Genomic DNA, 12803 nt, shown 5'->3' on the forward strand with positions numbered 1-12803 from the left:
AACCAGACAAAAACACTACCCAAAAGAGAAAACAACAGGCCAATATCTCTGATATGAATAGACTCAAAAATCCTCAACAAAATATTACCAAACTAAAACCAACAATACATTAGAAAAACGATTTACCACAATCAAGTAAAATTTATTCCAGGGATGTAAGGGTGGTTCGATATGTACAAATCAATCAATGTGATACATCACATCAACAAGAGAAAGGATAAAAATCATATCATCTCAATAGATGCAGAAAAAGCAATTGACAAAATATAACATCCATTTTTTTTTTAATTTTTTTTTTCAACGTTTATTTATTTTGGGGACAGAGAGAGACAGAGCATGAATGGGGGAGGGGCAGAGAGAGAGGGAGACACAGAATAGGAAACAGGGTCCAGGCTCTGAGCCATCAGCCCAGAGCCCGACGCGGGGCTCGAACTCACAGACCGCGAGATGGTGACCTGGCTGAAGTCGGACGCTTAACCGACTGCGCCACCCAGGCGCCCCATATAACATCCATTTTTGATAAAAACTCTCAATAAAACAGGTTTAGAGGAAACATACCTCAACATATTAAAGGCCTTATATGAAAAACCCACAGCTAAAATTATACTCAATGGTGAAAAACTAAGAGCTTTTCTTCTAAGATCAGAAACAAGAAAAGGATGTCCACTCTCACTAGTTTTATTCAACAGATCACTGGAAGTCCTAACCACAGCAATCAGACAAGAAAAAGAAATAAAAAGCATCCAAATTGGTAAGGAAGAAGTAAAACTGTCACTATTTGCAGATGACACTATATTTGAAGAACCCTTAAAACTCCACCAAATGACTATGAGTAATGATAATTTAATAAAGTTGCAGGATACAAAATTACTATACATAAATCTGTTGTGTTTCTATACACTAATAACAAAGCTATAGGAAGAGAAATCAAGAAAAAAAAATCTCATTTACAATTGCACCAAAAATAATAAAATATCTAAAAGTAAACTTAACCAAGGAGGTGAAAGACTTGTACTTTGAAAACTGTAAAATATTGATGAAAGAAATTGAAGATGACATAAATGGCAAGATATTTCATGATCATGGATTAGAAGAATCAATACTGTTAAAATGTCCATACTACACAAAGCAATCTATGCATTTAGTGTAATTCCTATAAAAACACTAACATTTTCACAGAACTAGAACAAATAGTCCTCAAATTTGTATGAAATCACAAAAGACCCCAAATAGCTAAGGCAATCTTGAGAAGGAAGAACAAAACCAGACATATCACCCTCCCAGATTTCAGGATGTACTACAAAGCTATAGTAATCCAAACATTATGGTACTAAAGCTATAGTAATCCAAACATTATGGTACTAAAGCTTTAGTAATCCAAACATTATGGTACTGGCACAAAAACAGACACTCAGGCCAACTGAACAGAATAGACAGCCCAGAGGTAAACACACACCTATTTGGTCACTTAATCTATGACACGGGAGGCAAGAATATAGAAAGGGTAAAAGACAATCCCTTCAATAAATGGTACTGGGAAACTGGAAAGCTACATGCAAAAGAATGAAACTGGACCAATTTCTTACATCATACACAAAAATAAAATCAAAATGGATTAAATACCTAAATGTAAGACTTGAAACCATAAAACTCCTAAAAGAAATGTCCATTTGGCATTGGACGTAGAAATATTTTTCTAGATATGTCTTCTCTGGCAATGGAAACAAAAGCGAAATTAAACCATTGGGACTACACCAAAATTAAAAGCTTTTGCACAGTGAAGGAAACCATCAACAAAATGAATAGGCAACCTACTGAGTGGGAGAAGATATTTGCAAATGACATATCCAGTAAGGTGTTAACATCCTATGTATATAAACTTATTCAAATATAAACATATTCCCCTCAACCCCCCTCCCCAAATTAGTGTGATTAAAAATGGGCAGAGGACCTGAATAGGCATTTTTCCAAGGAAGACATATAGATGGCCAACAGACAGATGAAAAGATGCTCAACATCACTAATTATCACGGGAATGCAAATTAAAACCACAATAAAATATCACTTTACACCTGTCAGAATGACTAAAATGAAAAATCACAGTAACAAGGATGTGGAGGAAAAGGAACCCTCATGCAACTGTTGGTGAGAATGCAGATTGGTACAGCCACTATGGAAAATAGTACGGAGATTTCATGAAAAATTAAAAATATATTTACCATATGAGCTAGTAATTCATTACTGGGTATCTACCCAAAGAAAACAAAAACAAATTCACAGGTCTATATGCACCCCTATGTTTATTGCAGCATTATTTACAATAGGCAAGATATAGAAGGAACCCAAGTGTCCGTCCATAGATGAACGGGTAAAGAAGGTATGGTATACATCAAAATGGAAGGACCTAGAGGGTATAATGCTAAGTGAAATAAGTCAGCCAGAGAAAGACAAATAGTATATTATTTCAGTCATATGTGAATATAAGAAACCAATAAAGAAAAAAGAGGCAAACAAAAAACCAGAAACTTAAATACAGAATAACTGGTAGTAGCCAGAAGGGAGATGAGTGGGGGGATGGGTGAAATAAAGGGGATTAAGAGCACACTTACCCTGATGAGCACTGAGTAATGTATACAATTGCTGAATCACTATATTATACACCTGAAAACTAATATAACACTGTATGTTAAGTATACTTCAATAAAAAAAAAAAGCCTAATGCTAAATTCCCAATGTAGGATAATGGTGGAGAACTCAGCAGCTCTGTGAGGTTCCACTGCAAAGCATTTACCTTGGGAATGCAAACTGGTGCAGCCACTCTGGAGAACAGTATGGAAGTTCCTGAAAAAGTTAAAAAGAGAACTACCCTATGACCCAGCAATTGTACTACCAGGTATTTATCCAAAGGATACAAAGAGTAGTGATTCAAAGAGGCACATGCACCACCATGGTTATAGCTGTCAACAATAGCCAAACTGTGGAAAGAGCCCAAATGTCCATCAACTGATGAATGGATAAAGATGTGTGTGTGTGTGTGTGTGTGTGTGTGTGCGCATGTGCGCACATGTGTATTTAATGGAATGTTACTCAGCCATCAAAAAGAATGAAATCTTGCCATTTGCAAGATGTGGATGGAGCTAGAATGTATCATGCTAAGCGAAATAAGTCAGTCAGAGAAAGACATGACTTCACTCACATATGGAATTTAAGAAACGAAACAGATGAACATAGGGGAAGTGTAGGAAAAAGAAAATAAGATGAAAACGAGAGGGAGGCAAATCACAAGAGACTCTTAACTGTAGAGAACAAACAGGGTTGCTGGAGAGGTGATGGGTGGGGGGGGACGGGCTAAATGGGTGATGGGCATTAAGGAGGGCACTTGTTGGGATGAACACTGGGTGTTAAATGTAAGTGATGAATCGCTAAATTCTACTCCTGAAACCAATACTACACTATATGTTAACCAACATGAATTTAAATAAAACCTTGGGGGGAAGAAAGGAAAGCACTTTTACCTCCTAGGTATTGCTAAAGGGCACTCTCGATTGGCAGTGGGCTGCATGGTACTGCTATGAACAGGAAGAACAAGTGAGAGCAGAGGCCAATTCAGAAACAGAAACCTTGAGGGTGAGATGAAGACACAGCCTATTCTTGGTAGTGAACTTGAGAATTCAAAGTTTTTCAGGGTTTGAGACAACTGTTACACCCTGAAGTATCTACACTAAGTGTATTTTGCAGGTGAGGACGACATCCTCCTTCCTCTCCTCCCAGCTACACACACTTCTCACCTGATGGAGTTTTTGCAGAAGTTGTTCCTAATGGGCTCATTGAGGTAAATGGTGCGGACTTTGGACGCGTCTGATCCTTGAAGAGAGTGTTGGCAGCCCATCTTTTCCTCCACCTTCTGACAGATTAAAGAGAAATCAACAGGTCCTACAACAAGAAGACAAAGGAATGTTACCCAGAAGTGCAACTGAAATCAGGCTCCAGGGAACGCATCAAGTGCATTGCATGTTGGACCTCTGTTGAGTCCCCAGGGAGGAGACTGTTTTCCTAGCCTCCAGTTCTTCACCTGTCCCATTTCTCCAGGGACCAGACATCCAAGACCTCCCCTGTCACCCTGCATTGGCGAGGCGGTTCTGGTTCCCTCATGGCTACCACATCCCCATTCCCTCCCCAGCCCTGGAGGCTCTGGGTGGGCACTGACATTCAGCCCGGGCAGGAGACTGGGGAAGATGCAGTGAGATAGGGCCCAGCAGCTGGCCTCAGAAAAAGAATGGGCGAGGGGAGAAGGTGAATAGGGCTGGGGGAAGCGGAGGGGAGAGTGTCTTGGCTCAAGAGCAGTAGCTCCATGACCAGAGGGCAGCCCCCTGACCAAGATGGCCTTAACATTCCCCCCAGCTTGACTAAATTGGAAATAGATGCCTTCTTGTCTCTAGTCCTGAATTCCCTTTCCTTTTTACTAACGTGAAGCATTTACTTTGGAAAAGGTGATTGTATGTTGTTATTCTACTCCCTTTGAAATGTATAGAAATGCCCTGAAAAGCCCCTTGCCAGCTTTAAGATCCATGGGGAAGCTTTTCTCAAGGACCTGGGAGATCCCTGAAATGTAATCATCAAAGAAGTTCTCCATTCCATGGTAGGGTAGGAACCTAACTTCAGGGGGTGCCTTGCTCGAAGTGTAAAATTCTCACATGTCATGAAGATAAGAGAAAATGTAGTTATTCTTTGGGTAAAGCCAGTTAGCAGACACAGGTGGCCAACAATCCTCCTCCTTCCCCACCCCAGCTTTTTAAAACTCCCCCACCTTTGTTTCAGCCAAGGTGAGCTCAGTCTCTCTCCCCTATTGAAATAGCCTTGAATAGTCTTCCTGGCCCCATTAACTTCACCCAGGTAACATATATTTTGATATCTCCTACCCCCAAAATAAGTGAGATTTTTGACCAAGGGGCCAAGGAAAGTCTCATTTGTTTCTGACAAGAAATAGAGGCTAGTGTGCCCTCAACAGTAAGAAGCATTTTTATGTCTGAGTCCATGTACCCAGTTTTTCTCAGACTTGCCCAAGGTCCTGTAGTGCAGGATTAATAGCGATATTCAAGTCCTTGAGTTACGAACTTTCTCACCATCACTGTATGTTTGGTAAGAGAGCTATTTCTCTTCACGCGTTTCCCTAACAACGCATCCATGTGTGAGGGTGAAGAAACAAAAAGTGAGTTACAGTTTACTAAGGGGCTGCTGATGAAAATAAATAAAGCTCTAAACACCTGACTAGACATGTATGATCTTCAAGGCTATCAACAGGCTTCAAGGAGGAGCCTGTTGACCTGCTGCTACCTGACAGAAGGGTGCTGGTGACCAAGTGTCCCCAGTTGAAAGGCCTGAGCCTTTAATGTCCCGGCTCACACACTAGGTGCCTCTCACCACACCAACATGTCTCTTCAGCAAATAACTGGTCTCTTAGAGTGGCCCCATTAAATTGTATAATAGTAAAAAGTGAGCCAACATAGAATCTATGAAAACGTAATGCAGCCCTTTGCCCATAAAAATGACAAAGCCTAAGGAACAAAAGACAAAGGAAATTCTTGTTTGCACATCAAAAGAATTAAGTTACAAAACACACAGAAAATACATTTCCTGTAAAAGAAATTAAATATGGCCATTATGAAACAAGAGGTCAAAAATAGAAATACTAAATTATTTTTTGAAGTGATAATGCAACTGCAGAAGAATTTTTAATGTGACCTGAAAGAGCTCAGAAAAGAAATGAAAGAGAAATATCTTAAGAAAAAGGAAAGCCACCTTAGAAGGAACTAAGGTAACAGAGAGCTGAAAAGAGGCATGTCCTGCACAGACTATGAAAACTAAGTAAAATGAAATGAAAAAGAGCACAGATGATAAAGAACTGAAGAAAAATTATAGATGTGGGACAAAGGATCCAACGTATGCATATTTCTTGTCCTTAAGAAATTTAAAACATGAAACAAAAACACTGAAAGTCGTAGTAGAATAGATCTTTCTTTAATGAGAACAAAACAACTAAGAAAAATCTAACACAAATTCCAAGACACTTCCTGGTTAAGTTTATTGGACTTTAAGAATAATGAAAAAAAAAATCATTATTAGACCAGCAACTTGTTTATGAAGTTTGGAAAGAGAGGGACTATTGGGGCCCCACGTAGAAGTCATCACTGAGGCAGGAGACCAGATGTCCTATCAAGAAATGAATGAAAAGCTGGTAAACAAGATGTAGAAAGCAGTGATTTACCTGGATACAAAAACAAGGGTTTAGGTAATCATAGGCCATCTTATTGTGACCGAACTTTCTGTTGACACAGCTTAAAATGGTGACTTTTTTTTTTTAAGGCTTTTTAAATTCACTACTCAAGCGAGTAGCTATTATCAAGCCAAATTTTCATCAAAAACAAAATTCAAGAGAATTAAGTAAAAAATTCAAAAAGCACCTTCCTCCTGAAGAAATGTGCCAATTAACACCAAAATTAACAGTGGGGAAACAGGGGTTATGTAAGGCAAGGCTCGGGTCATGCCCAAGACAGAGACTCTGAGAGAACGTCATAGTCACAGAAACTCATCTCAAGGTCAGGGTGAAGTTGAAAGAATGTTGTCCCATTATCCATTCAACCACTCCCACAGGGCCTTGGTATAATTCTGACAAAGGAGAGAGAGAAAGAGAGAGATAGAGAGAGATGGGAGGGAGGGAGCTTTCTAGCAGAATAACCCAAATTGGCATCATCAGAGTTGGCCAAGAGATCTCAAGTACTGTCAGTTTAAGATGGTTCAGAATTAGTAGTGCTGCAAAGTAAAAGCAGATAAAAACACATACAAAGAGAGGGAGAGAGAGAGAAATAGGGCAAAAGCAGTATGTTGGCAGATGATGGCTATGACTTTTTCACAGAGGCAAGAAAACCAAGACATCTCAAACAAAGTAGGTCAAGAATATTACAGTTGGATTTATAGTGAAAATGCAGAAAAATAAAGACAAGGAGGAAATCTTAAAAGCGGCCAGAGAAAAATAAGAGGAAGGAATGTTTCCCCCAAATTTTATGAAACTGCATTATGACACCAAAACCAAAGTCATTACAAGAAAAAAATAGTACAAATTCAAATCCATTATAAGCATGAATATAAAAATCCTTAGCAAAAAATCAAATCTACCAATATGCAACATGATTACACATCATGACTTTTATGCACTGAATTGCATCTTCACACCAAAAAATGATCCGTTGATGTCCTAACCCCCAGTACCTCAGAATGTGACTTTATTTCAAAATAAGTTGTCTTGGTCTGCTCAGGCTGCTCTAACAAAATACCACAGACCAGGTAGCTCATAAACAAATTTATTTCTCATGGTTTTTCTTTTTTTTTTTTTTAATTTTTTTTAACGTTTATTTATTTTTGAGACAGAGAGAGACAGAGCATGAACGGGGGAGGGGCAGAGAGAGAGGGAGACACAGAATTGGAAGCAGGCTCCAGGCTCTGAGCCATCAGCCCAGAGCCTGACGCGGGGCTCGAACTCACAGACCGCGAGATCGTGACCTTAGCTGAAGTCGGAGGCTTAACCGACTGAGCCACCCAGGCGCCCCTATTTCTCACGGTTTTGAAGGCTGGGAAGTCCGAGCTCAAGGTGCCAGCATGGTGGTTTTGGTGAGGGCCACCTTCCTGGTTCGTGAATTCTCATTGTGTCCTCACATAGTGGCAGGGGCTAAGGACCTCTCTGGGCCCTCTTTTATAAGGCATCGATCCCATTCGTGAGGGCTCCTTCGTGCTTAAGCACCTCCCAAAGGCTCTACCTGCTAACACCCTCACCATTGGTGCTTAGGATTTCAACACATGGATTGGGGGGAGGGGGCCACAAACATTCAGACCACAGCGTAAGGTCCTTGCGGCGTTACCCAAATTGAGATAATGTCATAGGGTGGACCCTAAGCCAGTATGACTAGTATCCTTATGAAAAGGGGAACTCCGGTCACAGAGACAGACACACACATAAAGAGAAGACAACGTGAAGAGACAGGAAAATGCCACACGAACATGGAGGTACCAAGTGGAGTCGTGCTGCTGCAAACCGGGGAACACCCGGAGCTACGAGAAGCTGAAGAGGCAAAGGATGACCCTTCTCCTATGTATTTCAAGTGGAGAGTAGCCCTGCTGACCTTGATCTTACACTTCTGTACTTGAGAATTCTGACACCATAGATTCCCGTTGTTCTAACTAAGTCACCCAGTTTGTGGCACTTTCCCTATGACGAGCCTAGGAAACTGATAATGACCTAGTGGGGTTTATTCCAAGAAAGGAAGTTTGATTCATCATTTGAACATAAAATGATGTAATTTATCATCTGAAAGACTAAAGGGAAAAAAAACAAACCCTACGGTATCTCAACAGATACAGAAAAGGCATTTGACAAAGTTCAACATCAAATGATCAAAACTCTCAGCAGGCCAAGAAAATCGGGGAAGTTCTTCAACCTAATGAAGGATGTCTATGAAAAACATGCAGCAACTATCAGACTTAATTGTGGAAAACCAAATGCTTTCTTTCTAAGACTGGTAATGATGCAAGACTGCCCTTCCTCACCGCACACATACAGTATTGTACTGGAGGCTTTATTCAGTGCAAAAAGGCAAGAAAAGTAAAATTCAAAGAGAAAGGAAAGAAATAGAAGTCTATTGGCAAACTACATGAGGGCCTACGAAAAATACTCTCAAAGTATCTATTTTCAAAACTGTTCTAGTGTAACATGTAAAAAAAAAAAACCTTGGAAATTAAGACTCCCATCTTCATAAAGAGAAAAATAAAAAACATATGACTAAACTGAAAACCAATGACTCTTCTTAGATCCATCAGAGAACTGAGGTCACAGGGAAAATTGCCGGCCCCAAATCTAAAGAGATAGGTGAATACAGAGAACCAGAATTTATCTCTGCAGCCAGCAACTGGCAGAAACATGTAGAGGGTCATTGATTAATTGCAGAAGGCTTAACCATGCCCCAGATTTGAGATAAGTCCTAGAAGGGGACCTTAAGGAATACCACTAGACTCTCAGGGTGACGATCAAAGAAAAGTCCCCTCATGCTTCCAGTAAGGGAAGGGGAAAAGGGACCATTGTAAAATATGCTCAGCACACTGTGTTCTCCTCAACAAGGGCTTGTCCTCAAGGAAAAGTGTTTTACCAGAGCCTCATCAACATGGGAGAAGGGAAATACCTAACTTTAGCTCTTTCTAGTCTTCCTGTCTTACTTAAAAGAAAAACACCCTAAAAAGCACTTGTGAAGAACAAAACCAAATCAAAGCATTATCACAGCTGGAAGAAGTGGCTAAGAACCTATTTAAGAAGGAGTCTCTAGAGAAACCAAAATACACAGTGAATCTACAGCTGCATACGGAACAGTTTCCAGCGGTAGGGAGGGGGAGGCTAAAAACTAGTTTAGCAAACTCCTACACATAAAGTGAACGAAAAAAAAACCCACATCGGAGTGGGTGGGAAAGGCTGACACTACCTTCCTATAAACCCCACTCTAGGTATGACAACCCACAATCAGGAGGGAACTCGAAAAACCTGAGCTTCTCCCTGGGGCATGAAGGGTTTGAACCCTACATGTGGCACCTCGACTTTTACCTGCACCTTAGAAAGGAGCCCCCAAAACATCTAGTAGGGCTTGCATCGCTGAGACTCACAAGGCTATGGTGAACTGAGAAAATTGTTCTTAAAAGGTCTCACATGGGGCGCCTGGGTGGTGCAGTCGGTTAAGCGTCCGACTTCAGCCAGGTCACGATCTCGTGAGTTCGAGCCCCGCGTCAGGCTCTGGGCTGATGGCTCAGAGCCTGGAGCCTGTTTCTGATTCTGTGTCTCCCTCTCTCTCTGCCCCTCCCCCGTTCATGCTCTGTCTCTCTCTGTCCCAAAAATAAATAAATGTTGAAAAAAAAAATAAAAAAAATAATAAAAAAAAAAGGTCTCACATGTGCAAACACCCACCCCAGGGCCGAGCACAGAGGCGGCCAACTAAAAAGTGCCTAAGCTTTCTGTTAAAGACATTTATTTTCTCATGTTAACGCACTGGCCTACGGGGCTGACATCTACATTAACGCACATCTGGGGGTCTGCTGAAATTCTCTCCAAATACGGAGGCCCGTGGGCACAATCTCTGCTCTCCCCCTTTGCCTCACTCCAGCCCTCTGCTATCTCCTAGAGTGGAGCCTGTACCCCCGCCTGGTGACTTCATTTTTACAGCTGGAGGGCTATGCTCATGAGTCCCACTGGACCGTAACCAATGGAGAAAGAGTTCGCACCCAATTTGCACCCCCAATGTCACAACAGAGAGACAACAGACTGAGGAGCCCAGGCTCTCTGTGAAGCAGGCCAACTTATCTTCACAGGTGTGATCTGAGTGGCAGGGTTCTAATCAAACACATATCTAAAGACTCAGTCATCCTCTCCAGAGACCTTGGAGGGTGGGTTCTGTGTTTGTACTCTGCCACCCTCAGAGCACCAATATTTCCCAGAGGGGAGCTTTCACACACAGCTGGTACCCCAGTTTGCACATCGGTGCCCCAGTTTTTGTGACTGCCACTTCAGGGGATGCTGCTTGACTTCCTGGCTCTGGTGGCCAGTGGGGGTTGCATTCCTGGGTCTCATGGGATGGGACTGTAACGATCAGAGAGCTGGTTCTTGGCCAGCACCACTCTCAGGGCGTGTCACAGGCAGCACACGGAAACACATGCCCGGTCGTTCTGTGGAAAAGGCCCATCTGCTGGTCCTGGAGCTTCAGCCTGAGGGCAAGCTACTGGTTTGGCACACAAGGGGCCTGATGAAGTACTCTGCAGATACAGAAGCTGGTGGATGCTGTCTGTGTGCTCTCCCTCTGCCTCACTCCGGGTTGCCAGTATCTGCCAGAAAGGAGCTGGTACCCTCGCCTGGCACCTCAATTTTTGTGACTGCTTCCCAGGGGACACTCTAGGTTGCCTGGCTCCGGTGACCAGCAGGACTCATGCTTGTGGGTCCCATAAGGCTATAACCAACAGAGAAAGAGTTCTTAACCAACTACCATCCCCAGGGCAGGGCAGAGTGGCAACAGTCTGCGAAACAGGCCTGTTAGCTTTATAGCTGCAGCCTGGGGGACAGCCTTCTAATTAAGCACATGTCTCAGGGCTAACTGGAATCCTCTCCAGAGACCTCAGACAGGGGCACTATCTTTGCAGCTGCTACCCAGGGGACGCTTCTAGATTGCCTGAGTCTGGTGGCCAGGGGAGCTTACACTCATGGTCCTGAAGGACTACACATATTTGTATACATTAAAAACTGCCACCTGAGGGTCTATCTACCAAGCAGGAAATAAAGACACTAACTTTAAAAGATGTCTGCACACCCATGTTCACTGCAGCATTTTTCACAATAGGCAATATATGGAAACAACCTAAGAGTCCATTGGTGAATGAATAATAAAGAAAATGTGGTGTATATATACACAATTAAACATTATTCAGCCATAACAAAGAGGAAAGTCTTGCCATTGGCAATGACATGGATGGACTTGAGGGCAGTACGCTAACTGAATTAAGACAGAGAAAGACAAATACCGTATGATCTCACCTACATGTGGGAATCAAAAACAAAAACAAAAGCAAACAAACAAGCTTGTTCAATAAGAAGATTGATGATGGCCGGAGGTGGCAATGGGAGATGGGCAAATTTTTAAAGAAGGTCAAAAGGTACAAACTTCTGGTTACAAAATAAGTAAATCCTGGGGATGTAACAAGCAACATGGTGACTATAGTTAATAATACTGTATTGCATATTTGAAAGCTGCTAAGAGCAAATCTTGAAAGTTCTCATGGCAAGACTGGGTGCCTGGGTCGCTCAGTTGGTTAAGCGTCTGACTCGGCTCAGAGCATGATGTCACGGTTCATGGGTTCGAGCCCCGCATCGGGCTCTATGCTGACAGCTCAGAGTCTGGAGCCTGCTTTGGATTCTGTGTCTCCCTCTCTCTCTGCCACTCCTCGGCTCATGCTCGGTCTGTCTCTGTCTCTCAACAATAAATAAACGTTAAAAAAAAAAAGTTAAAAAAAAGTTCTCATGACAAGAAAAAAAAATTTATAACTATGCATGAAGACAGATGCTAACTAGATTTGTGGGTGATCACTTCGCAATATATACAAATATTGAATCATTATGTTGTACACCTGAAACTAACGTTATATGTCACCTATATCTCAATTTAAAAAAAAAAACACTTAAACATAGAATTACCATAGGATCTGGGAATTCCACTTTTAGATATATACCCAAAAGAATTAAAAGTAGGGACTCAAAGGGTGCCTGGGTGGCTCAGTCGGTTGAGCACCCGACTTCAGCTCAAGTCATGATCTCATGGTTTGTGGATTCAAGCCCCGCGTCGGGCTCTGTGCTGACAGTTAAGAGCCTGGAGCCTGCTTCAGATTCTGTTTCCCCCATCTCTCTCTGCCCCTCGCCTGCTCATGCTCTGTCTCTGTCTCTCAAAAGTGAATAAAGATTTTTTTTAAAAATTTTTTAAGTAGGGACTCAAACAGAAACTTGCACACCAGTGTTCACAGCAGTGTTATTCACAATGGCCCAAAGGTGGAAACAATCCAAATGTCCGTCAACAAATGACCTGATAAACAAAATGTGGTATGCACATATAATGGAATATTACTCAGCCTTTAAAAAGAATGAAATTCTGATACATCCTACATGGATGAAACTTGTAAATATTATGCCAAGTGAAACAAGGCAAACACAAAAGGACAAATACTATGATTCCACT

The 12803-nt window shown here is 41.8% G+C and overlaps 1 protein-coding gene across 17 annotated transcripts in view; it reads right to left on the minus strand.

Annotated features, from left to right (window-relative positions):
• LOC101096779 (phospholipid-transporting ATPase IB-like) overlaps positions 1 to 12803 on the minus strand; it is a 216630-nt gene that overhangs the window by 188972 nt on the left and 14855 nt on the right. For all 17 annotated transcript variants that reach the window (XM_045044103.1, XM_045043975.1, XM_023250089.2 and 14 more), the window contains one exon: positions 3789 to 3933. In XM_045044103.1, the coding sequence (XP_044900038.1) occupies positions 3789 to 3889 (101 nt within the window). In that variant the 5' untranslated portion in view covers positions 3890 to 3933. The remainder of the gene's footprint in view (positions 1 to 3788; positions 3934 to 12803) is intronic.

The sequence above is a fragment of the Felis catus genome, chromosome A1 (assembly GCF_018350175.1).
Source record: "Felis catus isolate Fca126 chromosome A1, F.catus_Fca126_mat1.0, whole genome shotgun sequence".
NCBI lineage: Eukaryota > Metazoa > Chordata > Mammalia > Carnivora > Felidae > Felis > Felis catus.